The sequence below is a fragment of the Physeter macrocephalus genome, chromosome 2 (genome assembly GCF_002837175.3).
Source record: "Physeter macrocephalus isolate SW-GA chromosome 2, ASM283717v5, whole genome shotgun sequence".
Lineage (NCBI taxonomy): Eukaryota > Metazoa > Chordata > Mammalia > Artiodactyla > Physeteridae > Physeter > Physeter macrocephalus.
Window position 1 is genome coordinate 130,406,603 of NC_041215.1, and position 27,053 is coordinate 130,433,655.

At 42.5% G+C, this 27,053-nt stretch overlaps 2 protein-coding genes across 7 annotated transcripts in view; one reads left to right on the top strand and one right to left on the bottom strand.

Annotated features, from left to right (window-relative positions):
* SP100 (SP100 nuclear antigen) overlaps window positions 1–6,177 on the top strand; it is a 92,833-nt gene extending 86,656 nt beyond the window's left edge. For 3 of the 6 annotated variants that reach the window (XM_024124496.3, XM_024124497.3, XM_028482535.2), the window contains exons 16-20: window positions 1,808–1,923; window positions 3,387–3,507; window positions 3,790–3,861; window positions 4,415–4,549; window positions 5,688–6,177. In XM_024124496.3, coding sequence (XP_023980264.1) covers window positions 1,808–1,923; window positions 3,387–3,507; window positions 3,790–3,861; window positions 4,415–4,549; window positions 5,688–5,825 — 582 coding nt within the window. In that variant the 3' untranslated portion in view covers window positions 5,826–6,177. The remainder of the gene's footprint in view (window positions 1–1,807; window positions 1,924–3,386; window positions 3,508–3,789; window positions 3,862–4,414; window positions 4,550–5,687) is intronic. The other 3 variants (XM_028482540.2, XM_028482545.2, XM_028482552.2) reach the window with 3 other exon arrangements.
* Window positions 6,178–14,640: 8,463 nt separating this feature from the next.
* The window catches only part of LOC102974765 (nuclear body protein SP140-like protein), a 35,253-nt gene continuing 22,840 nt past the window's right edge, over window positions 14,641–27,053 (bottom strand). Inside the window, exons 4-5 of the mRNA XM_007127018.2 lie at window positions 20,183–20,254; window positions 14,641–15,318 (exon numbers count right to left, since the gene is read on the bottom strand). Of these exons, the coding sequence (XP_007127080.1) occupies window positions 15,218–15,318; window positions 20,183–20,254 (173 nt within the window). The 3' untranslated portion in view covers window positions 14,641–15,217. The remainder of the gene's footprint in view (window positions 15,319–20,182; window positions 20,255–27,053) is intronic.

Below are 27,053 nucleotides of genomic sequence, written 5' to 3' on the forward strand. Positions count from 1 at the left end.
CTGTACGCGGGCCTCTCACTGTTGTGGCCTCTCCCGTTGCGGAGCACAGGCTCCGGACGCGCAGGCTCAGCGGCCGTGGCTCACGGGCCCAGCCGCTCCGCGGCATGTGGGATCTTCCCGGACCGGGGCACGAACCCGTGTCCCCTGCATCGGCAGGCGGACTCTCAACCACTGCGCCACCAGGGAAGCCCCAGAGACACAGATCTTAAAGCCTAGGGACAAATGTGGTAGATGTGGTCGCGGGAGTAGTCGTGGTCATCTAGGAGAGTAAAATGAGCAGGGAACATGGGACAGAGCCCTGCAGAATTCCAACATTCCAAGTGAGGAAGCTGAAAAAAAGAAGCAAAGTGTTAGAAAAAAATCTAAGAGAATGGAGTGTCATGGAACAAGGTATAAAGAGTGTTTCTAGAAGGAAGAGGTGGAATGGCGCCCCCTGCCACCTCCCCATTTCCTCACCACCCACCAAAATCCCAGCTACCCATCACTGGGTGGGCCAGTCCCCAAGTCTATACATTGTTTTGTACGTAGATTGTCACACAAGGATGTGAATTCCTTCTTCCAGCCCATGGTCTAGAAAGGATAGCTTCATCTAGAGGAAGAGCTGCTACCCATTGGATGAAATGTTTCCCCACCACATGGTTCTCTTTCCACTCAGGTGGCCCAGGAGAGAGGCCAGGTGCCCATCCTCTGGCCATCTCTCCAGCACAGACACACGACCCTCATACATAGAAATTGTAGTATATAGGGATTCACATGTCATTGCCACATAGATTATCACCGAAAAGAAAAGGAGACACTGTAATTCCCCTTGCCCATGAATGGGCTCATTCCTTGACCAATTCTTATTTTGGTCTATAAATTCTGTTGTTTTAACATGTGTTTGTTACTCCACAGTACTTAGATGCAAACACTGTCAAATTTTTAACTTCACTAAATGACATAAAATCTGGCTAAAGGTCCCACACATTGAGATTGATGAAAAATCCAGCACCAATCAATTTTGTGGCCCCCTCCATCCTCCTTATACAGGACAAAGCACCAGGTTTCCAGGGGCTCAGAAAATTAGGGTAAAGTCTTGGCCTTCAACTCCAGTGGTTGCCGTTACCACACTCCCTAGCCATTGAGAGATGGCACCTCCACACCTTACTTGCCAAGCTAAGCCATAGGACAGCTTCCCCTAGGCTCCCAGAGCCAAAGAGCTCTGTCATCCCTGGCATCCACTGGGTTATCTGTGCCCATGGCCTTTCCAACCGGAGGCACTGTCACAGGCTCAGGGGCCCTCTAGGCACAAAATCCATAGTCCAGAAACTCCTCCCCAGGCCCTTCAACTCATGGAGAACTTATGGCCAAGAAAATGGGATGCAGTGATATCTCAGATGTTTATTCTGTCATATTAAATTGTCAGTAAATCACTCTTCAATGAGGCAATTTAGACGATGCATGGTAGACAACTAGATAAGACACTGTATTCCTGAGTTAGGTTTTGCCTGCAGAATAATAAATTTCTCAGATTATCTTTAATTGATCCTATTTCATTGTTGTTACAAGCCTTCCTGTGTCAGAATCTCTGTCTTTATAAAGAAAACTTTAAAGGTCTAGCACACAGCCACTTCCTCCTGAGTTTCACTGAAAACCAGCATGTCTTCTTCTGAAATCTCCACTCAGTATTTTTCCTTACTATTTTGAGGAGAAAGGTTTACAAGTATCACCTTGGTACAAGCAAATGCTGTGTGTTCTAGAGTACCAAAGCGTCGACTATCTAGGGTCTCATTGATCCCAGTGATGTCTATATTATCTCCCCTTCTAGCCAGAAAACTCAAATGAATGCGAGGTATGCCATAGAAAGACCGCGCTGTTCTCCTGTAATACTTGTTCAAGGTTCTTTCATGAGAAATGCCACATCCCACCTAAAGGTGCTGACAGGTTAGTGAGACCTGGCCCCCCTCCTGCCCTTCCTTCTTGTGGTACAGCTCCTCCCACCATGCACACTCAGCCTGCAGTTTTCTCTGGTTGTATGTGTCTTGATTCAGAAGAAGAGTCCTTAAGTATCAGGATCCAGAAATAAGAACAGAGCTGTTTAACAGTGCTGGCAGCAGTAGATGAATGAGAAGAAAACTCTTCAAGTGGTGATTAGGTATAATAGAGAAGTAACCCCCACCTCCCTCAGGTGGTTCCCAGACCCATGCACTTTGATGGGGTGATGATGCCATACATTAGCTGCTGGTTTAAAATATATACCACCTGCTATGGGAACATCACAATGCTGACAAAGCTGGGACTGTGATGAGCCTTCAGAAGGTGATCATGGCAGTCTATCAGGTCATCTGACCCTGAATCACAGGGTACATGGTAAGATCCCTGAATTCTGTGGGTATGAGTTCACTGCTGCATTTCCTTTGTTGTCAAGTGTATCTTTGGTCAGAGGTGATGATGTGTGAGATAACGCATAGATTGATCAGGCATTCTAGGAGTGGTAGAATTGCTGTGGCCAAGGAGGATGATCTCTACCAGGATTACGTCTGTTCCTATGAGGATAGATCATTGCCCCTCCATAATGGGAGGAGTCTAGTGTAATTCATCTGCTCCAATGTAGGTCCCCGAGAATGTGTCACCGCGGGATTCAGCATAAACCTCTGCAGTTGGGCAATCTGCAGAGGCAGAAAGCCTCACGTTCTTTTGAGCTCATGTAGAGTCCCCACCCCTGCACTGTGGACACTGTAATGCTTGCCCCTTGAGCAAGCACTGGGGTGGCCAAGGAGAGAGGTTAAATGACATCTCTAGGATGGATCGTTGTATCCAGGTCTCAGATTATTGAGAGCTCCCCAGCACAGAGAACCTGGTAGTGGAGATCTAGGGGCAAATGGAAGATATCTGGCACTTTGTTGGTAGATTTCCTTTCCAAGAAGTTTCTACATCACAGATTCTAGACACAGAGATGACAATGCCAGAAAAAAAGGATGCTTATGGCTTATGCTCTGTGCTTATTCAGCAAAGTTGAGAAGAAGGGCTGGTTTCCTGATTTTTACTGAGTTGATGTCTCACTGAGGCCCAAGACTCCGGTACTTAAGGTACTAATTCCCATTCTCGTTTCGGGCAGGCAGAATTCATTACCAAACTCACAGTGGCTCAGATGAGAACCTAAGTTTTGAAGTGAATGAGAGCTCTTACGCACCGTGGCACCTCACTTAGCCTTCTACAGTTATAGGTGGAGGGCTGTCTTTGGCAGTTGAGCCCAAGTGGGGTTCTAGTGCAGAGGGGTGTCAGAGAGAAGTTGGGTACAGGTGGAAACTACCAGTCATTCCTGAACAGAGGACTTTAACAGCTATAGAAACAATGGTTGATACACAGAGAAACTGCCTTTGCTGACCTTATATCCGACCTCTCAGGAACCCATGGAGCTGCATCTTCTGCAAGATAAAGGTTCTTCAGGAAAGGTGCCCGGAAAGCCAGCCGTGTCATCAGGAATCTGAGGTCCTGAAGAAGCTGATGCTGCCTGAAGAGAAGTTGGTGAGTTGAAATGTAAACCTAAGCCTCCTCCTTTCGTTTACACAAGAGAAGAAGAACCATCTTGCAGGGGGGCAGGAGGAATGGTGCCCAAGGCAAACTGCTGTCGCTTGCTGTGCTCTGATCACATTACCTGACACCGAAATTCGTATGCCACAGAAAATTCCCATTCCGTGCTTGTTTCAGGGGTCTGCAGGTTGGAGAGTTGTGCATTTATCTGAGCATATGTAAGAGCTCATTCTTTCCAAGCTGCTCTTCACTTAAAATCTCCTCTATCTTTTGCAGAAATGCGAGTTCCTCCTCTTAAAGGTCTATTGCTCTCCAAAAAGCTCCTTTTTTGCCTCAGAACCATATTATGTAAGTAACAGCAATAAAACCCCAACCTGGCATTTGTTGAATTTGTGATATGAATCCAATGGGTACACATTGCCATTATCTTTGCCTTGTTGAGAAATATCTTAGTCAGCTCAGTCAGCCCTTAGAAGCTTAGGCGGTTGTAACAAACTACCATAGAGTGGGTGGCTTAAACAACAGGAACTTATTTCTCACGGTTCTGGAGGCTGGAAATCTGAGATCAGGGTGCCAACACAGTCAGGTCCTAATGAGGGCTTTCTTCCAGGTTGCAGTCAGCCAACTTCTCTTTTCGTCCTCACATGGTGGAAAGGGAGGGAGAGAGGTCTGTGGCGTCCTTTTATTATAAGGGTGCTAATCCTATTCATGAGGGCTCCACCCTCATGACCTAATTATCTTCCAACTGTCCCACCTCCTAAGACCATCACAGTGGGAGTGAGGATTTTAGCATATGAATTTGGGGGACACAAGCACTCAGTCCATAACTGTGGGAATCTGTAGAAGGTAGACTTGGAACCATGCTAATGCCCTTTGGCACTTTTGTCAACATAATACAAAGACATCTCAAGGCCCGGAGGAGCCCATGTGGTTAAACAAAATCAAGAAAAATCTGACAATGAACATATATCACCAAGTACAGGGGTTTGTGCAGGACATGCGTCTCATCTTCCAGAACTACAGGACGCTTTACAAGGTAAACAGTTCTCCCTGCTTCTATTTTTCTTTCAATTAAGTCATTTTGCCTTTCATCTTCTTGTATCAGGTAAATGTTACAATTTCCCTCATCATGTGGCAAGCCCACACAGGTAAAAATTCTGGCAGTATTCTCCAAGCCCTGTGGACTATGGTGTGGAAAATAATAACAGACGAGAGGTATCATTGGAAACATTACCCTAGGACCTTAGAATTTACTCCTTCTAGATACTCAGTTTGCCCATAGATGACAGTGGATTGCAGACCTAGTCCTTTCCACCGGAAATGGAAGTGCTTTTTATTTTTTTACTGGACCTGGCAGCACTGTGTGTGGCTCAGAAGTCCCTGCCATTGGCCCAGGCTCAGATCCTTACTTGGTCCAGACTTGGGGACCATCCTAGGGAGACTGGATGCTGAGACACAGAGCATGTCCATGTGCAGTTTGTTGCTGTGTAACTGCCCTCCGGCATCCGGGCCCTCAGGAAGGAGTGGACAGGGATCTCCCCACACCTGGGCATCTGCCTATTTCCAGCAGCTCCAGTACTGCACTCCGGATGCAGAGCATGGAAAGTTTCTTACAGGCAGAACTCTCATGGCCTTGGTGCTCGTAGAGAAGTGAGACCAATTCTCTCATCCGCTAGAAGCACATTTTAAAGGCTACTCGTGTTTCTCATCTCTAAAGGAAGATACCAAATCACATTTCTCAAATTTCAAAACCTTGGATTTCTTTACGTTAGAATTTCCTAGTGTTGTACCAAAAAGTTAACAAGGATCACCTCAAGGGGTGGGGAATGAAGGATAAAGGAAGGCACCATGAATTTGCCTTAGACATTTCTGTACTAGCATGGTGTCACAAGGAATATGGGCTGTGTTCAAAATCAAATAACTAGAATTTTTTAAATTAATCAATAAATTTCTGATGAAGAATTAGACTGCAGTATAGTGCCATTTTTGCTCCTCTGTCCTCCAGATAAAGAGAAATGATCCAGCTATCAGGAAACATAAACTATCCTCAACTGGATTAATTCTCACTTAACATTTGGGATAGTCTAAAATAAAACTCTGATTAACCAAAACATTGAGAGTCTAAGCTCATTAGCAATCTATAGCTATTATTGTTTTTGTCTTTGCTTTTTCAGAACAAGAAATCCATCAATCTGGGACTTCAACTAGAGGCCGAATTTGAGAATGATTTCAAAAACATTTTTGGCATCCACGAAATAAGTACAAACAGCAATCGGTTTGAGCCGATCTCTTATAATGTAGCCCGTTTCTAGTTCCCCCTTCAGAGTCTACACTGCTACATGCTATTGTGCCTGTGGCCCCAATGACCAGCTGCCTGTTGCTGTGTGAATAACACACTTCTTTTTCAAACTTTTTTTTTTTTTTGCGTTACGCGGGCCTCTCACTGTCGTGGCCTCTCCCGCTGCGGAGCACAGGCTCCGGACGCGCAGGCTCAGCGGCCATGGCCCACGGGCCCAGCCGCTCCGCGGCATGTGGGATCTTCTGAGACTCGGGCACGAACCCGTGTCCCCTGTATCGGCAGGCGGACTCTCAACCACTGCGCCACCAGGGAAGCTCCAAAGTTTTTTTCACTGACATTCCTGCTCATTTATCTTTCTAAATAAAAATTTTAAATTTCAGATTATCTTACTGAATAATTTGGGGTGAAACTCGCAAAAGAAAATATCAGGTCTTTCTATAAAGGATCATATTATGTGCTTCCATTTCCTTGAATCTTTTCTTAGGTTCTTAAGTAAAGTTTTCTCTTCTTTTCTCCTCCCCACACAGGACTTAATCATTTCTTATTTTACTCTCAGGTATTTCATACTTTTTTGTTATTTTGAAAGTGACCTTTTTCCCAATGTATTTTACTACTGATTATTGCCTATTATAGAAAGATATAGTGACATACATTCTGATCACTGATTACCTTACTGAATACTGGATAGCATCCTTTTTGGCCTCATACCCAGTGGCATCAGGAAGCCCATAGTAGACGCACAGCATTTCTAACTTTCAGTTCGTACAATCATAATTGGTACAGCTGATGGGAGCATTTCTCACCTCTGACAATTCTTGGTTCTGTTGGCGAATGACTCTGCCACGGCATCCTGGTGACCTTGCATGTTTCCACATAGGCCACATAGGCAACACTTGCCTGTAGCTGATCTAAGTCTTGAGAATGCCCTATGATCCTCCCAGAACATGAGAGCCTGGGAAGCTGCTGAGCAGCTGCTACAAGGCCATTTCCTACTCACCACCTTATCTCCCAGAGGTTATCATGACACACTCTCCTCATGTTTCAAGTTCTGATGAGGTATGAGGCTGTCTGCCTCCTTTTTAGGGCACAAAAAGTTGTAAAATTGCTTAGCTGTAACTTGAAGGTGTAGCATCATTCATGTTTCATCATATGTCATTCACATCCCCTTTGGTGTCGGTGCTACCTGATGGGAAAAAGGACATGGAGAGCTGGGACCTTCGCTCTTCTTTCTATTGCTGTCTATGTTATAAATTGTCTAAATCTTAAAAGGGGGCATTATTTCTTTACAAGCCAAATAAGTCAGCCTTGCTTGACAGGTCTTCAGACCCTATATGTTCCAATTATAGGAAAGAGCACCATATACTGGTACTTAGTTCAGAGCATACACTACAACCTTCGGGGAAGTATCTCAACCTCAGGAATTATTGTCTCCAGCTGGTTCCAAAGTTGAGTGTCCAATACACTTTTTCACCATTCAACAATGAAATTTTGTTGCAGTAGATAACTTTGAAGATTAAATTAATTTATGAATGTGAAGCATTTAAAATCATGTCTGAGACACATGAATGTATCATTGTGGCTACATATAGTAGGGATTCTTTATTCAGAATGTTAATTCAAGCAAAAGGGAGCAATTCTAGTTATCTACTTAGCTAGTTGGTAGAAACTGAGACAAATGGAGGCCATAAAAACCAATATTGATATGGTTCCTCATCCTTTCCAAAGATATCTATATCTATTTTCCAAGGTATAACAATGCTCTGGAAAAAGGAAAATTCCCATGTCCTGAAAGGATTGTTGAACTCTGACCCTCGGCTAATCCTGGGGGCCTGAAACATCATGATGACCTATGTAATAGAAGAGGTTAAGGTAATAAATGCAGTTTCGATCTCACGGCTCCTAGTCAAAAAAGTTTCTTATTACAGTTGATGAAATTATTTAGGGACAATTCATAAATAAATGTGTGCAAAGCTCTGTCTACCTTCGCTGATCTTATCACTGAAAGAGGAATGGTCTCCTAAACAGGTAAAAAGTTCAGTGATTCTGCAAGAAAATAAAATTTCTAGGACTACAGTTATCTAACTAACTGAATAAATTCCATCACAGACGAAACAAAGTACTTTATCTTTGAAGCTCTCTTTTATAGCACATTCTATTTTCAATCCTTTGCCTCATAACTGTTATATTTTCCATTTAGACTTACTATTTAAAATTTGACCTTCTTTTCTTTTTAACTCCTTTTTGTTAGCTTTATTGGATCAGGGGGATTTAGCGGTGTGGCTTCATTATTCAATCATTATCGTTATCTAAAATTGGCCCTTTTCCAGCCTACCATCTTTATTTGTGGCAGAGATAGTAATGTTAACCAAATATCACATATATCCTCCTACATGTTCCAGCTCCTTGCATTACGCAGGGCCAAAAGACTAATATGCCCAATGGGCTATAATCAGAAGTGGCATGTGTCGTTTGCAAGCTGATGAATAGAAGAGCCCTGAGAATTCTTCATGCACCTTCTCTCCTTCTACACTGATTATGGAGATGACAGAGCCTAAAGGCTGACACAGCCTGCTACATGCATTCATTACCACCCCAGAAAGGCTCCCAGATACACTGTGGGCTTTGAGTAAGCAAGAAGTAAACTTTGTTGCGTAAGCTACAGTATTGGAACTTGAGGGTTGTTTATTGCCACAGCATAACCTAGCAACATCTGGCTAATATGTATTGGAAACAACAGAGAAATGCCTATAGAAGTGGGTTTTGGGGATGTAGGACTAGGAAGGGTAGAATATAAGATCAGATAATGGAAACTTCATTGGCATGGAAGCCCTCTCTTCTGAATCAGGATATAAGGTACTGGCAAGGGAATCTGGAGATGGTCCTTTCTATGACTATGTTGGCTCCTTGAAGCCAGGAGAAAAGAATGGCATTTAATAAATGAGATGGAGATGTCCATCTCATTTTGACATAGTACTGAAAAAGGGGTCAGGAGGTTCAGGGAAGTAGCAATATTAAAGTGAGTATATTGTGTGAGACCAGAAAACACGCTATACGATTTTGTTACCTATATGAGCCAAAGGACATTCCCTTTGTTAAAGCAATAAGAAATGCATTGTGTGGGAGTGCTGGCATTTTTGAGAACCACACTTTTGCCTGTCCTCTGTAAACTGAAGTTGACACTAGGATATGGTACCATGTGATGGAGCTTCCTAGTATGAACTGGACTGATAGGATTCCAGAAGGTAAATGACAGTGTTACACAACCAACAGGGGCAAGGTGGATGTAATTACAATAATGGGCAGCAAAGGCAGAGTGGCAATTAGGACACCTTGATTCATGAGGATCTGTAGAAACACAACCACAGTGTTCTAAGAAGAAAGCTTATTTCCACTCCCACAAAGGGAAATTGAGATTACCTGGGTTTTATATCTAAGCTGGTTCACAGACTTGGAGCCCATTCATTGAAAGACTCTGCATTCCACAAGCGTATACAACAAATAATCCCTAATCTCCCCCGCAAAGGGACCTGAAGCCTTTTGCCAGAGGACCTGTGCAGTTGGAAAAGGGGACTATCAGCCCATTCATGGACTACTTAATAGAGGGTTCAAGCTGACAATGATAAAAAGAGACTCAGAATACCATCGTGACGATAACAATAGATTATTTTTCTTATTTACTGTATGTATTGCAAAATTATTACCACAATAAGGTTAGTTAACACATCCATCACTTCAAATAATTACAAATTGTATTTGTGTGTGTGTGTGTGTGTGTGTGTGTGTGTGTGTGTGTGCACGTGTCTGATTTCAAGCTTCTATTGATGGACATTTGGCATCTTCCTTACCTGGACCACTTTTCAGTGCTAAGCTAGAGGCTTCCTGGGGCTCTTCTCTATTACTCACTTCCAGCGAGTCGTCTCTACTGACATCTGAACAGAGAAATGAAATCCCTTAGAAGGCTTAATTGAATGCCCAAGGAGCCAACGCAATAGAAAGTCACGTAACAAGAAAACTAGGGATGAACTGGGAAGCTCCAACAACTCAGGAGTAGCACCATGCCCACCTGGGGGTACCCTGGTATGACTCTCAGCTGCATCTCACCTACGAAGATTAATGTTGCTGCAGCACTACCGCCAGAGACAGAAAATTTTACCCACAGTTCTGCTTTGTCTCACTTTCCTACACCTCACCGTCATTCTGCTTCTTACTCCTCCTACTTGTCTCTACACATCTCTTCTGGCTCTTACTGTCTCTAACCCAGCATAATTTTGGAAGACAAGTGTTGAAGATGGCATATCCTCCAGTATCCTGGGTCTCTGAATGACTACATGGGGCAGAGCCACCCTATCCTCTTTCCAACACCCCTTCACCCACTCATGACCTGGAATACTGTAGATTGTTCCTACAAGCAAGAAACAACTTATCTTTTTAGCAATTACAAATGTTTAGGTTCTATACCACATAATGGATAACCTACCTTAACTAATAAAAAAAGATTAATCTGGACTCTTTACATTTTATTTATTTATTTATTTATTTTAATTGGGGTGTAGTTGTTTTACAATGTTGTGTTAGTTTCTACTGGACAGCGAAGTGGAGTTCCCTGTGCTATACAGCAGGTTCTCATTAGTTATCTATTTTACACCTAGTAGTGTATATATATCAATCCCAATCTCCCAATTCACCCCACCCCCTCCCTTCCCCCTTTGGTGTCCATACATTTGTTCTCTACATCTGTGTCTCTATTTCTGCCCCACAAACAGGTTCATCTGTACCAATTTTCTAGATTCCACATATATGCGTTATTACTTCTGAATGATCTAGCAAACAAGTGGATTTAATGTTTTGTAGATTTTTTTTTAAGATTCATTTGTATACTAAGAATTCTGGATTTGCACATATCTCTTTTGCTAACATGTATGTCCCAAGTGGAGGTGTTTCTAATACCATGGGATCTAAAAACAATGAGAGAAAAAAACAGTAATTTGTACATTGAAAAGTGGTAAATCTTGACATTTCACACAATTCACAGTCTGAATTGAGGTGTATTGGTTATCATTTCTCTCTCCCCCTCCCTTTCTAAAGAAAATAGCTATGGGACTGAGTTCTAGAAACCAAGAATGGTAATTCCAGCTCTTCCTTTCATTATCTATTTGGCATGATGAACAGAGAAGCGGAGAGAACCTTAAACATTTATGTGCTCTGGTTTCCTCATGTGTAAAACAGGGCATCTCATGACTGTTGTACAGTTAAAATAAGACTTGTTTGGCAAAGTCCTTTGATAAATCACTACATACTCAATGACACTGAGAAAGTAGAAATTAGCTCAGTCTGAAAAAGCAAAAATCTGCCCTGCCATTCATGAGGCTGGAATAACAGATACAGAGAAAGGCAACTGCAGAGTTAATAGGAAACAGTATTTCTCCTAAGAACTTGCTACTGCTGTAAAGTGTCATAACAGCCGTTCTTTGAATGACTATTACTACTCACTGAGAAACTCCATTGTCAAAATTCTCACACTATCAGAAACTTGCTGTTTGAAATGATATCAACAAGAATAAAGCTTAGAGGGTCTAAGTTATTTTGATAAAGAGATGGAATCTTAATTTCCAATCTAGGTGTGGAGCTTCCAATATGGGATTTCTGAATACAGCATTCCACATTTTCTTAACTTTGTTGTTTCCTAGTAACAGGACCCTGCATCAATTTCACAATCCAGACCTGATCTTGACCCCTTTACACATAGCTCTGGCTTGCTTTGAACCTATCAAATCACTGCTTCCTATAAATTTTATTTAAACTCCACCTCCTCCCAAAACCTATAAAAACTCTGTCTATATCTTGGTTTGGCAAAGCATTCCCATGGGTCTTCTGAGGTGTGTTTCCTCTCCATGTTGCAATGAGCCAATAAATCTTACTGTTGGACTATACAGGCTTGTTTGTCCCTGGTAAACTTAAACTGACCGGAGAAGGACAACTTGCTGGAAGACATCCATCAAAATCTAAAACTTGAATCTGCCAGTGGTTGATTTGAACCCTGTCTTTTTGAAAGTAATCAGATAACAGAACTGCTGAGATTTTCCAGATTTTTGACCAAATAATAACAATATTATTACCCAAGAAAGGAATACTTAGCCTGCTGTGCTCCATAAAAGATAAAGAAGTGGAATATATGGGGTGAAAATTACTGTATAAATTCAAGGCTTCAGTGTTGAATGCATAGGCGTGACAATAGGTAATAAGAGAGATCTCATTTATGAGCCTGTTTCTACAAAATCAAAATATGAGCACATCTGTTCAGTCAATAGTGCTCATACTGTTAAATATGAATGTATAAAGATTTCTTGTCTCTTTGCACATGTAGCAAAGGAAACGCAGAGAATGGGATTTTAGTATCACTGATTAGTTTTCATGAATTTGGGGCTCAGGGTAAAAAAAACCTCAGGAAAAAGTAGCTCTGAATTCAGACTCCTGGAATCCTCAAACCCAAGACTTGCCTGCCTTGCTAGATCCAATTTTTGGGGGGCAAATTACAAGCTCCCCGGTTCTCTTTTGCTGCATTTGTTTGCAAATAGTTGTCACTAATGTTCCCAGAATAAATGCATGAATTTCCTTATTAATTGCACTGTGTGTGACCCATCAACACAATTCAAGGAACAGAGGTTTATAAAGTTAGCCAGGAAAGGCATGCCGACTGAAACAATTTCCCTAAATTAGAGCCCAAAGTGGTTGATGTCTGCAAAGCAATAAAACCATAATCTTTGGAGTTATCTTTTCTACCAAAGATTTGCATCTCTACTGGACACAAAGTTAACATGTAACTTCACAAAGTCAGGCCCTAATTAATAGTAAATAACAAATCAGGATGTGTAGTCATCTTTTTGCCTCATTGCCAAGTGTGGATAATTTTTCTTAATAGCCTGATTGACCTTAATCTGCCACTCTTGGAGAATATTACAATATATTTGATCAATAATTTGCAATTTATAAAGGCTCAAAAAGTTAATAGCCTGATAAAGTTAGCAGTAAACTGTAGAAATTGAAACTTTGCTAAGACTTCATAGACTGGTAGAGAAATTAACCCAATAGATGGCTCTTTTATTCCTCTGTAGAAAGTTAACCAGTTATGTACCTAATTTAGCAATCTTAGTTGGACATTGCTTTTTACCAACTGTATATTTCTCTGTTCCTTAAGGCTGTTAAGTCAGCTCTTGCTCTTCCTGTTGCTAATTCTAGGCGGTGACCTAGAGGCTCCTGGTTTTCTCTGCAGCCCTCCTTTCCAGTCATTGCTACTCTCTGTACAAAGCAATCAGACCCCTTGGAAGTCTCAGTGTGTGGCCAAGAAGCCAACATAGAAGGAAATTCCTTAATAAGAAAACTATGGAAGACCAGGGAAAATCATGGAACTCCCTGCACTCCCATCTGCTCTTCAAATTCAACTGGCCCCCTAGGTTAATGTTGCTTTACTCACAATCACCAGAAGCTGAGAAAATTCACCCAAGATGGGCAGTTTTGCTACGTCTTGCTCTCTCTTTTCTCACACATCACTTTTCTGCTTCTTATCGTTCTCACTAATCCCTTCACAATTCTCTGCCTCTGTTTCTTGCCCAGGGCAACATTGGAAGATGGATCCCTGAATGAGAGTGTGGATCAGAGCCCTCTCCCCTTCCTCCCTACTTGCCCACTCAACCTCCCTTGCCAACCCAGAATCAGTTTTGATTGTTTCCATGAGTAACAAATAGATTCTAGTGTTTAAGCCATTATACTTTTGTCCAAAACAGATGATGGGAACTCTGTAAAATACAAATTTAGTTTTTTGCTTATGAAAAATAAAGCAAAAAATTCAAATGAGTATTTTGTAGAAAAAAATGTACATTTTGACATTGAGTTATCTTATTTGCTATGATACCTAATGTGTATTTCCAAATTAATTTTGTTCATAAAATCCATAGAAGAGAAACTGTAACTGCTTAATAAAAGTTATAAACCCTGTAACAACTAACTCTTGCAGATGTGTTTGATTATTATTTTCCCTTTCTTCCTTCTAAAGGAAACAGATGTTTGCTGAATTGAGATCTGACACCTAGGATACACATTCTGGCTCTGCCTTTAATTCTCCAAATGACTTTGTGAAAGATTCTTAAATAGTTATGTGCTTAAGTTTCCTCATCTATAAAACAAGGATAATGACAGTTATTCTGCCTACTCCTTAGTGATACTTTAAAGATACAAGGTATTATTTCCAAAATTATTTTTGAAAAATTTTGTAGACAAGCCAATGGTATGCTGAAGAATATCTGTCCAAAAGTCTATTATTTGGGTTTCTAGGTCTTTCTAAGTTATTCATATATATATATATATATATATGCAAACCAGTCAAAAATTACTTACCTTTTTTGTGATCTACTGATGATAACGGTGGGTTGAGGCAGAAATCAATCATCAGTTGAGGACATCAGTATGAATGGATATGTGGGGTGTTTGTTTTTTTTTCTGACACCACCTCTGTGGTGTCTTTACCAACACTAAATACAACATTCCAACACCAATCAATTCACCAATCAGCTCTCCAGCTCAGCCCCACAATACCGGCCCCCACTTCAGATGTCAACCACAAATGGGTCCCCAGGCTACCCATGTTTCTGCCTGGTAAACTACAAATTTGGGGGTTCCAACGAGCCCCCTTAGGTTCAATAATTTGCTAGAATGACCCGCAGAACTCAGGAAAGTGCTCTACTTATGATTACAGTTTTATTATAAAGAATACAACTCAGAAACATCCAAATGGAACAGATGTACAGAGTAAGGTGTGGGGGGAGGGGTAGACCTTCCATGCCCTCTCCAGCACACCAGCCTCCCAGCACATCCATATATTCCCTAACTCAGAGGCTCCCCGAACCCTGTTTAGGGGTTCTTATTGAGATTTCTTTATGTAGCCATGATTGATTAAATAATCGACCATTGGTGAATGAACTCAATCTCCCTCCTTTGTTTTTTCCCCAGAGGTCAAGGAGTGGAGCTAAAAGTTCTAATCTTCTGATCACATGGTTGGTTTTTAAAAGACACTCCAACACTCAGGAAAATTTAAGGGTTTGGGGAGCTCTGTTCCAGGAACTAGAGAGAGGGCCAAATACAAGTTTTTTATTATACTACCACAATAGGCATGATCATGTGAAAGGAAAGAAAAATAACAAATATGCTAGCTTGTTTCTGCTCTAACATCAATGCATGAACACACATATTCAATGAATAGGGCCCTGCCTACCACATTTCCCAAAGTGCCACATGGGGTAAACGCCGAGAATGGGTTCCCAGGATTAGCTGGACCATTGGCTGTGAATTGCACTCAAAGTAAATGCATCAGGAAACAGGAGCTCTGAATTCAGATGCCTGAGGTCCTGCAGCTCAAAGCCGGCCATCCTCAACCTCCTCACCTGGCCCATGACTTGGTGCTGAGCTCAAGGCTTTGGGGGGCTCATCCTCATCATTGGATTCACTGTTGATCACTGCACAAAAGAACAAAACCCCTTAGGAGTCTCAGTGTGGGGTCAAGGAGCCAGTGGGAAGCCCCATAACAAGGGGACACTGGGACGGACTCTCACTGTAACTTTTGGACATGAGTCCGCCTTCTCCCCCAGTTGCTGGCCTCCAGGATAAAGCAACCTTTCCTTTCCTACCAACACTTTTCTCTCGAGTACTGGCTTTTGAGCAGCGAGCAGCTGGACCTGAGTTCGGTAACATCACTGGACGCTGAGTGAGGACAGATGGCCACAGACGGCCACAGCTGCCACAGTGGGCAGCTTTGTGCTCTCCGACTTCTCACTGCTCACACTCTTCTTCTTCCCCTTCCAGACATCTCTTCCCATTTCTCTGACTCTGCTTCTCTTTCTTTTGGCTCATATCTCTTTGTTCTTCTCTCAATCTCTGCATGTTTGTCTCTCTCTCTGTTTCTGCCTCCTCTGACTTCATGTGTCTTCTGTCTCCCTACCCTCTCTTGCTATCTTGCTCTGCATATCACTTAAGTATTTCTCCCCTCCTAGGTCTCATGGTACTTTTGCATTTCCCCCAACTTTCCTCTGTTGTGTGGGTAGAAGCTCCCCACACTGAGCACCAGGGTCTCCCTCTCCTGCATGCATCCCATGCTCGCTGGCCACTTCCTGTCACCTCCACAGTGACACACATAATGTCACCACATCATAGATTCCTCAGCCAGCCTTACAGATTATTTCAGGTGTTTGGTCACAAGCTCTCCTTGCTTGCCAGTTAATTTTTGGGTGACAAGGTGAAACTGTCTTCTGCATATCCATCAGACCCACAACGTAAGATTGTACTCGATTTTTGCATCTGGATAGCTCTGCCCCTACAAAAATAATGATTCGTGAAGAATCTTCATTTTTCCCCCTCTCCCCACTTCACTTGAGAGGATCACTCTTGGTGCTGAATCTCACCCTCTTGCCTACCGCCTCGCTCTATGTTTATCGCTTTGTGTCTTTCTGTCTTCATTTCTCAAGTGTTTTTCTTTTTACCTTGAATTCTACCTCTTCGTTTTTCTCTTTTCCCTTTACCTGCTATTCTTATTCACTAACTAATAATGATCTTGGCTGAATTTTGTGTTTATTCTTATGTTCTTTGCCACAGAGGTAACTTATAACATACATACATAAATATAATTCTCAGAATATTTTTGAAAACTGTCCATATAAATACATCAGTAACGTAATGTTTGCCAAAACATGTGTCTAACTTTTAGGGTTCAGAAATATAAGCCCCTTCATTCCTTGACAAATATTAATTGAGCTCTTATTATGTGCCAGGCAATGTGCTTGGTTCAGAGGACACAGCAAGAGCAAGACAGATATAGTCCCTGTCTTGAAATCACACAGTCTACCAAGAGAGCACATTATCACGATGAAGCCTGAGTGTTGTCTTACAGCCAGTATGAAGTGTTCTGGGGAACATATAGCCGGAGAAATTAGTCCCATCCAAGAAACAGAAATGGCTTTCTGGAGGAAGAATCACATAAACAGGAGGTGGCCAGATTAGGGAGCGGGAGAAAAAGGAAAAGGTCAAGAAAATAGACCCAAATAAGCAAAGGCAATCCAAGCAAGTAAAAAAAGTCATCATGACTAGACTTGGAATGAGAGAATAGAGGCTGGAGAAATAGGAGTGTTTTTGTGGCCCGTGGCCTTGGAAGCCTCACGAAGGAGATTGAGTCAATCCACAATTCCAGGTGTTGTGAATGTCACTGGGTTTAGATAGGAAAGCAGAGTGGTATGTCTGCACTTTTGCCACATCCATCAGCTGAAGTTCAAGGGAGAGTTGTCAGAAATCTGATTAGCATCATGGCATTAGCGACAGGATAATGGTCAGCCTGGAAATACTGCCAAGGTCAAGTCAGCAGGGCCAGGTGACTGATGGGGGATGGGGTTGAGGGAGAGGAAGACTCACGAGAACTCCAGAGTTTCTTTCTTGAGAAAACGGGACAGTAATGACACTATTACTAAAGAGGGAAATCTGGCAAGGTAGAAAGAGGAGGATCTAGTTTCATGGAAGACAATGATGAACTCAGTTTTGGAAGCACTAAATTTGAGGTTCCTGAAACACATCCAAATGAGGTGTCTTTTAGGCTCTTAGATGAATATGCTGAGAAGACAGATCTGGTCTGGTCATAAGTATTAGGGATCAGTCAGCTACAGTGTTGATGGAGCCATAGATGGGTGAGACAGTCTGAACAGAGGCTTATTTTAATCTGAACAGGTTACAGATGTCACTTTGAAAAATGGGTTCACTTTACCCTGAAGATGGGGACAACTCCTTATATCAGAACCTTCTTTCCAGTGACTCTCTTTTCAAATCCTAAATATCTCAATGTGCCTCCTCTCTCTGTCACGCTGACCTCTACCAATTTTCATTCATTCTCACTTAGCACTTCTGTCTTCATGGTTTCATTGAACCTCTCCCCCAGTTTCTCTTTTCTTGATATTTACTTTGCCTCCTATGTTTCTTTCTCCATATAGTTTTTTATCAATGTCCCTTGTTTGAGTTGCCAGTTTATTTATCTCCTCTCTGCTATGTCTCTCACTTCCTCCCCTTCTGTCTCTGTTTCTCTAGGGCTTACCTTGACCCTCTGCCTGCCTCTTCTCTTTCAATTCCCATCTTCCTATGTACTGCCCTTGTCTCAAAGGCTGTGTCCCTCCATCACTAAAGGCCTCTTCTTGTGGCTTTGACCATACCTCCAGAGCCCCTTCCCCGGCCTCTTCCCTTCTAAAGCTCTTCTACAGTGATCTCTCTCACTTGCCAGTCTGACAGTCACACACATTATTTGCATGTTTCTGTGACAACTTTTGGCAAGTAGGATAAAAATTATCTCCCTGTCAATCCTCCAACAACCTGGAAAAGTCTGGATCTCGTCCATTTAGGTAAAACCAGGCCTGCTCTTATAACTTATTATTTGATGGCCCAATCTATACTCATTTCTCTATGTTCATTCTTCTTACGTTCTCCACCAGGGCATCCTCCTCCACTGACTTCAGCCCTCCTCTTCCTCTTGCCTCCCGGGCAGAGCTAGAGTGAGGCAAACAAGAGGCCTAAGGCACCAAATTTAAAGACACACTTACTGTCAGGTTCATGCAAGTGAATGTCTCTTTAAAGTCTGTACCAGAGACTCTCACATGTCTCACCCTGCTTGCCTCCCTCATACTTTAGAAAGTAGCCAGAAGCTGGGCTCTTGTGTGTGCCCTCTTCTCCCTCCACATAGTAACCTAATCAGATAACTGGTGATTTAAAATGTTGGATTCAGTCATAGTTATCTTGTCTACCGTTCAGCAATAGGCTGTAAAATTCTTCTGACTTTCTCTCCTTTGTTATTCCAAGAGCTTTGGATTCACCGGGCACTGAAGAGAGAAAAAGAAAGGAGAGACCAGAGCCAGTGGCCATGAAATAGACTAAGGTGTGGTCCTACTGAGCTCTGAGGTGGGAAATTTCCTTGTGAAGGAACATCCCTGCTCCAAGGACCCTACTGAAATCCAACCAAGCCCTGCTCTGCCTCTTGCCATCTTGTTAGACCTCGTTCTCTTTCTCTCTGCTTCTCAGTTTTCCACCAGGATCCAATCTCCAGGTATTGCTGCTTCTGTTTCTACACTACGAAGATACTTCTGCATCTTGGTCTCCATTGGCTTCTGTCTCCCTGGCCTCTCCTGTGGCTACATGTTTCTGTCTCTCCCTTCCCTCCAGTGATGCTCTCCAGCTCAGCTCTGTCCTTGAATCTCTATTTTCTCTTCCCACCTCTCTTCCTCTACATGTCCCCCACCTATACATCAGGGTCCAATCCCATTCTCCCTGTCTCTGTGGTTTTTCCCCACTCAACCCACAGAAACGAAAAGATACACTAAAAATAGTTATATCGGTGTATCCTGACACTGGGAGGAGGGGAACAGGAAGTGACAGCTTAATGGGTATAAGGTTTCCTTTTGAGGTGATCAAATGTTTTGGAACTAGATAGAGGGGATGGTTGCACGACATTGTCGATGTACTAAATATGACTGAATTGTACACTTAAAATGGTTAACTTTATGTTATGTGAATTTTACCTTCATTAAAAAAAATTTTTTTTTAATTAAAAAAAAAAGAATGCAGGCTCTGGATTCAGATTGTTGGGTCCATGTGATGCCAGGCCAACTACCTACATGACCTCTCTAGAGTTCAGTTTTCTTATCTGGAAAATGGGCACATAAGTAATACTAACCTCCAATGGCAGCCCAAGCACTAAACCCTCAACTGCCAGAATAAATGTTCATTCAAGGGAGCTGCTAACAATGTGGCTGCTTTCATTGCGTCCTTTACTCCTTTCTCCTCTGTCTTTCATTTGCCTTCCTTCTTCCTCTCTCTCAAATACCCACATCCTCTCCTCCACGTCTCTACCACTTCCTCGTCTCTGTCTCTATATGACTGCCTTTCCCCTCGAATATTCCTGCTTCGGAACAACATCCCCCATATTTAAATTGGTCCCTTCTTCTGCCATCATCAAGGGTCTCCTCTTTGATGCTGACCTGATGCTGACGGGCTGGTCCTCAGCCCGTCACACTTTTACACTGAAGGTCTCCTATGGAAGCTCGTAATTACACTTAGATTTTTATTCTCCTTTCCAGGTTATTGGGCAGAAAACCTCTCTTTGCCACTTTTTGCTAACGTCTTGGATTCTACACGGAGTCAGGTCATTTTAGAATTGATACAAAGTAACACTCATCAACCTGGCCCATGATCCTCTGGTTTTCCAGCTCCAGCATCACAGTCTCCCTTCCAGAGCTCAGTTCCTTTGTCTCCTTTTCCTCTAGTAACCCCAAAACAAAGGTTGTATCCCGTCATAATTACCTTGTTCACAGCTGGGCATTTTTGGTGTCTCTTCTCTATCACTTTCCTGGGGAAAATATTTGTCTTGGATCACTGAACAGAGGGAAAAAAATCATTAGAGTCTGCAGGCAAGTGATCGGGGACACCACTTCATAATTATACATCTGGACCACCCATGAACCCATGTACTTCAGTGGGGAACTTCTGTCCCTTGGGCCACACTGAATCTCAGTGGCTCCTAACTCGGTATTGCTTGTCCCTTTCCCTGGGACAGAGAAGAGAAAAAAAAACAAAGTCCACTGAAATCCTACAGGTGATAAGCTACTCAGGTTTTAAGGATGGTGGAGTAAGAAGGAGGTAATAAACAGTAATTAATCACCCAATAAGATGATCAGAGAGGAGTGAAAGCTTATCTCAATATAAATTCTATAAATAGAATGTCTCCGAATTTAAAGAAGGGACTAGACAAGGGGAGGGTTGGGCTTAATTGAGTCGGGGAGGATGAGTGGATCCCAAAGAGACAAACCAGAGAACACAGGAGCAACTAGATGTCTCCCAGGGGGCCCAGATCCCAGGAACACAGGAAGGACACTCTGAAGCCGCAAGCAGGGAGTGCCTGTGGCAGCACTGCAGGACGTCCCCACGACTCCTGGACCAGGGACCCAGGAGGCTGCCCCAACGAGGAGAGGCCAGGACACCAGCCCAGGGCCCCTGCAGCTAGGTGACCCAGCAAGCGTAGGAGGAAGGAAATAAACCAGGGAGCCTAGGGGGTGGGTCCCTGCCAGGAGTCTGGGGAGGAGACACCAGGGGAGGCAGTGGAGACGGACAGACTGTGAAAACCATGGCTGCTTTGTCTTCCCCAGGACAGGGCTTCAAGCCCCAGCAAAACCGGGTGGAAGGTACGAGAACAATGGCCCAAAGCTCAGAAAAGGCGAAGGTGTCCCAACGAGGGGTCGGGGACTTCTGCGAACATACAAAGGTGTGGACTGGGCAGCAGGAGAGATGTCGTGCCCTGGACCACAGCCCCCAGCCTCTCAACTTTGGTCGCTGACCCACAGCTCCCATGGACAGCAGGGTTTGAGAGGTGGCATCAGTGACCTGCCCCAGGGCACGTGGGTGGCAGCAAGTGTAGGTGTGGGTCACCCCAGCACCAGGAGCCCCAGAAACTAACACATGTGATGTGGATACTGGGCCCATGGAGGGGGGTTCCCACAGTTCATTGAGAGGACCAGAGCCCATGAGATGTGGGCAGGAAGGTAACTACCATCCCCTTTGCTCCCATGACCTGAGGACATCCTGTTTACAAATGTATTGACAAAGTATGTGAATTATATATCAATAAAGCTCTTAAAAATTAGTGACTTGTGGACTTCCCTGGTGGTGTAGTGGTTAAGAATCCACCTGCCAAGGCAGGGGACACGGGTTCAAGCCCTGGTCCGGGAAGATCCTGCATGCCGCGGAGCAACTAAGCCCACGCACCACAACTACTGAGCCCGCGTGCCATAACTACTGAAGCCCGTGTGCCACAACTACTGAAGTCCGTGTGCCACAACTACTGAAGCCCGTGTGCCACAACTACCGAAGCCCGTGTGCCTAGAGCCCGTGTTCCGCAACAAGAGAAGCCACTTGAATGAGAAGCCCGCGCGCCGCGACAAAGAGTAGCTCCCATTCGCCGCAGCTGGGGCAGGCCCACACGCAGCGGCAAAGCCCCAACGCAGCCAAAAAATAATAATAAATTTTTTAAAGATTAGTGACTTGAAATTTTTGCCTAGCTGTTTGATTTCCTCTATTCCTTTCTCTAACTCAGGTATCAGTATAGAAATTAGATTGCTCTTATTTTCATCAGTGTACTATTTTCACAGATCAATGCACTTCATACTTTATATTAGCTTATTTTTATTTTTTTTCCTTGCTTAAGAACTGGTGTTACTTCCCTGTTACTACAAAAATTAAACTTCAATTCTGCAGGTTTAGGATGTCAGACACTGCATAGTCTGCATGTGCAGAATCAGCCCAGCTTCCCTGGAATCCTCTCCTCACTCCCATGCTTTTCCACATGCTGGCTCTCCTTCTGGACTGGGTGGGCTCTAGTGACTTCTCCATTCTTTATCTGGAGAGCTAATTCTTTGCCTTTGATAAAGTTTTCTGTGGAAATCAAATACAGTAAGTCCCCTACGTAGGAATGAGTTCCATTCTGAGAGTGTGTTCATTAAGTCCAAGAAAGGCTAGGTACCCAAATAAAACAATTGGCTATACAGTACTGTACTGTAATAGGTTTATAATTTTTCATACAAATAATACATAAAAAACAAACACAAAAAGTAAAGAAAACATTTTTAAGCTTACAGTACAGTACCTTGAAAAGTACAGTAGTACAGTACAACAGCTGGCCTACAGGGGCTGGCATCGAGTGAACAGGCGAGAAAGAAGAGTTACTGACTGGAGGAGGAGAGGAGGTAGGAGATGGTAGAGCTGAAGGGTCATCAGCAATAGGAGACAGAGGGCCAGCTGCAATTTCACTCATGCCTGACGTTGAAGGCACAGGTGCTGGTCCCTTGCTGGATTCAATTCTATCTACCCTCTTGAGAAAACGATCCAATGATGTCTGGGTAGCATCTCTTTTTTTCTCATCAGAGATGACACGGTTGCACTGGATTACATTCTGAACGGCTGCTGCAACCTTCACGTACGGTTCTATATTCGGGTCCTGTGCCTCAAAAACTAACAGTGCCTCCTCAAATAAAGAAAAACTCCTTGCGATTTCCTGCATCGTGAATCTCTTCAGTTCTTCAGTTACTTCTTCCTCTTGTCTCTCTTCGTCCTTTCTCTGGGCCTCCAATTCCATCAGGTCTTCATTCGTAAGCTCCTCGTGTTGCACAGCAAGGAGTTCAATGAAATCGTCCTCTTGCAGATCTAGCTCCAGCTTCTTGCTGAGGGTCACTAAGTTGCTGAAGACCTCTTTGGACTCCTCATCCACCTTCTCAAATCCACAAAAATCGTGAACAAACTGCAGGCAAAGGTTCTTCCAAACACCATTCATGGTAATGGCCATAACCTCACACCAAGCAAAGTCAATGTTTTTTATGGCCTTGTAGATGTTATAGTCCTTCCAAAATTGTCGCAAGGTTGTTCCTGGTTCATCACTCACCTTTACTGCCTGACGAAAAGTGTGACATGAATAATATTTCTTGAAAGTCGCTGTAACTCCCTGGTCCCTAGGTTGGATGAGCTATGTAGTATTTGGTGGCAGATGCACTACTTTGACGTTGGGATGAAAATAGTTGTCCATGAATGGGCCCAGAGCATTGTCAAGCAGCAAAAGAATGTTGAATGGGACCTCCTTCTCCAAGCAACATTTCCCTACCTCCGGGATAAAGTGGTGGAAAAACCAGTCCCGGAAAATGGCCTGCATAACCCGAGCTTTGGGGTTACTCTTCCATACAACAGGAAGAGAGCCCTTGCCTATGTTTTTAAGGGCTCTTGGGTTCTCTGGATGAGGTTAATAAACTAAGAGAGACTTCAGCTTCATTTCACTGAAAGCACTGCCACCAAACAACAGAGTTAGACTATCCTTTGCTGCCTTATGGCCTGGCATCAACTCTTCCTCCTTACTGATGTAACTTCAGTCTGGCATCCTCTTCCAGTACAGTCCTGTCTCATCCATATGAAAAATCTGCTTAGATAAATACATACCTGTATCAATAATTTCTCAAAGCATTTCAGGAAGTTCCCGGGCAGCTACCATATCTGTACTCGCTGCCTCGCCACTAACTTTTACGTTGTGAAGGTTGGCTCTAGCCTTGAACGGATGAAACCAGCCATGGCTGGCATTAAAAGATGTGCCCTCGGATTCTTTGCAGTGTTTCTTCAAGTCTTCATAAAGGCTTTAAGCTTTCTCTTGAATCAGCATCAAGCTGAGTGGGACTTGACACTGCTGCTGATCCTGCATCCACACACTGAGAAGTTTCTCCATTTCCTCCACCACTTTTCTACGCTTCTTCAATACTATTGTCAACATCATCGGCACAGCAGACTTCACACGTTCCAACATCTTGTGATCTTCTTAAGAATCGTGCCGATGGTTGAACGATTCATGTTATAAGAATGAGTGACATCTACCATCTTTTCGCCTCGCTCCACTTTTTCAATTATTGTCACTTTCGTTTCCATCGTTACCGCTTGGCACTTCTTAGCAGTACCAGCTCCATCACTGGTGCTTTTATGCTTGCTTCTGGACTTCCTGGGTTTGAAATAAAGACACTGTACTACTGTCCTCTATACAGAGCTATATAGTAAAGTACACAAAAGCACAACCACTTGTAGAGGATGCACACACATGACAATATATGCCAGACACATGAACTAACTTATTGGATTGGACATGCGAACTCATGTTACCATCTTTGAAAGTTCGTAACTTGAAGATTTGTATGTAGGGGACTTACTGTATTGCTTTTGCTACAAGTTAAGAATGTTGCCTATAGCTTGAAATATACAGGATAACCCATTCTCAAGGCTCTAACCTTTAAGGATATAATGCTTTTCCATTCATATAGAGGTAAAACATTGAAGAAAAGAGAATAACATTTGTCCTGTTGGAGGATTACAGGAACATTGTGACCTCAACTACCTGGAAAGATGCAAAAACAAAGGACACTTGCACCAAGAAGTTTGCAACAAACCACCATGACCCTCTCTCATCTTGCTTTTAAAAATGCTTTGCCGAAAACCTTTGGGAATTCAGGCGTTTGGGGCACAAGCCACCCATCTCCTGGCATGGCCATGCAATAAACCTTTCCCTGCTCCAACTCCAATGTTTTGGTTTGTTTGGCCCCACTCTGTGTCAGGCACATGAATTTGTGTTCGGTAACAGTGTGAAATACAAAAGTATATTTATTCTTCTCCCATAGAGTAAATTATCCAGAAATAAGAAAAATCAGGCTAACTTTTATGAAATTCTACTATGGGCCAAGCCCTGTGCTAGGCTGACTGCACTGATTAGATCATGTCTTCTATGATGAGATATTGTAAGGAGATATTATTCCCGCTTTACCAACTTTAGACTTTGAAGATCAGCGGAATGAGGGACTTGCACAAGGTCTACATCTCCCAAGTGTCAGGCATGGACTCAAACCCAGCTAGTCCTGAAACCCAAGTTCATATTCTCACCACATAATTCTTTTTACATTTCAAAGGACATGGACAAGTACATCTATTTTGTTCGTGAAGAAGAGCACTTAATCAAGAAATTATGTAAATATCTACTGCTTAGTCCCATTTGGCAAATGAATATATCTTCATTTATATAATTAAATGATAGTTAAAAATTCACTAAAATCCATAAGATAGTTCTGGTTAACAATCAGTATTTCCTTGATGTCTTCTGAGAAACAAGACATCATTTACTGACAATCAATTATGTTTTGTGCCTTTTGCACTACTTAGCTAGGTTTTTAAATATCTCATATTAAAGTTTGGTTGTATATTTTTTTAAAATTGGCAAATCAATATTAAGAGAACATATTAAAATGCTTACCCACCCTTCTTCAATCTTAAACAGGTAGACAGAACAGCCCCAGGTAGCATGTATCTGCTCAAATGCTTTCTTGGCACCTTTTCCCCAGGGTAAATTTGGGAAATTTGCTGAAGAATACCCATCCTAAACTCAAGATTCAACAAAATCCTGCTGTACTATGTTTAAATTTAATGTGAATTTTGAATTCTTATCCATGTTGATTTCAATGCAAAATGTTTAAAATTATCTCAAGAACAAACACTGTTGCAATTAGTCTATTGATTTGAAAATTAGGATGAGTTGAAGAGAACTGAACACACATCTCAAGATAAACATCCTGTTAATCTCTTTTCTGTCTTCAGATGACAATATTTGAGATAAGAGACTCCCAGGAACACAAAAAGCTAACATTTCCTCTCACTGTGTTATGAACTGTGTCAAGATAACTTAGGAAATCTGTTGTAATCCTACCATTAATAAAAAATTCATGATACTGTTAGTAAAATGTTTGAAAAACAAATGTCTTTTGGAAAGAAAAACAATGTCTTTTGGAAAAGATATGTCACTAATTTCATACTGTGGAGTAAAAGAATCTCTGATTCATTGATTAGTCTATTTCCTATCCCAGGGGAAATGGAATACAATAATTTTTTTTTTTTTTTCAGTGAGGGTGGATGACTAATGATCTTTATTTTAACACCAGTTTTCCTTCCATGCAAACAAATTGAGAGCTTTGGATGACTCATAGATCTCATGAGAAACTGTTAGCCAACTATCAAACTTCATTTCCATTGCAGAGGCCTATTCACAACAATTCATTTTATTCTGAGCTGTCTCACATTTGATGATTTGTGTTGTGCTCTTGAAGAAATATCTCCTAAAGAAGTTGAATTTGAAATATTTCCTTAATAAATAAAGTAAAAAAAGTATGTAACTTATCTGAGTTTTAACAATATGCCTTAAAATTTGTAGTCTCTAACGAAAAATTGAGAACTTTTGGAAAAGAGAGTATAGTACGTTTTTCCATGAATCTCTGCCAAATATATGAAATCTATGAAAATGATAAAGTAAAAACATATCTGAGTTACAAAAAAATATCCTTGGGATTTGTCAAAGCAAAAATTGCACTGGACAAAGTTAAACAGAAAAGGAAAACTAGGGCTTCCCTGGTGGCACAGTGGTTGGGAGTCTGCCTGCCGATGCAGGGGACACGGGTTCGTGCCCCGGTCCAGGAAGATCCCGCGTTCCTTGGAGTGGCTGGGCCCGTGAGCCATGGCCGCTGAGCCTGCACGTCCGGAGCCTGTGCTCCGCAACGGGAGAGGCCACAACAGTGAGAGGTCCGCGTACCGTAAAAAAAAAAAAAAAAAAGAAAACTAT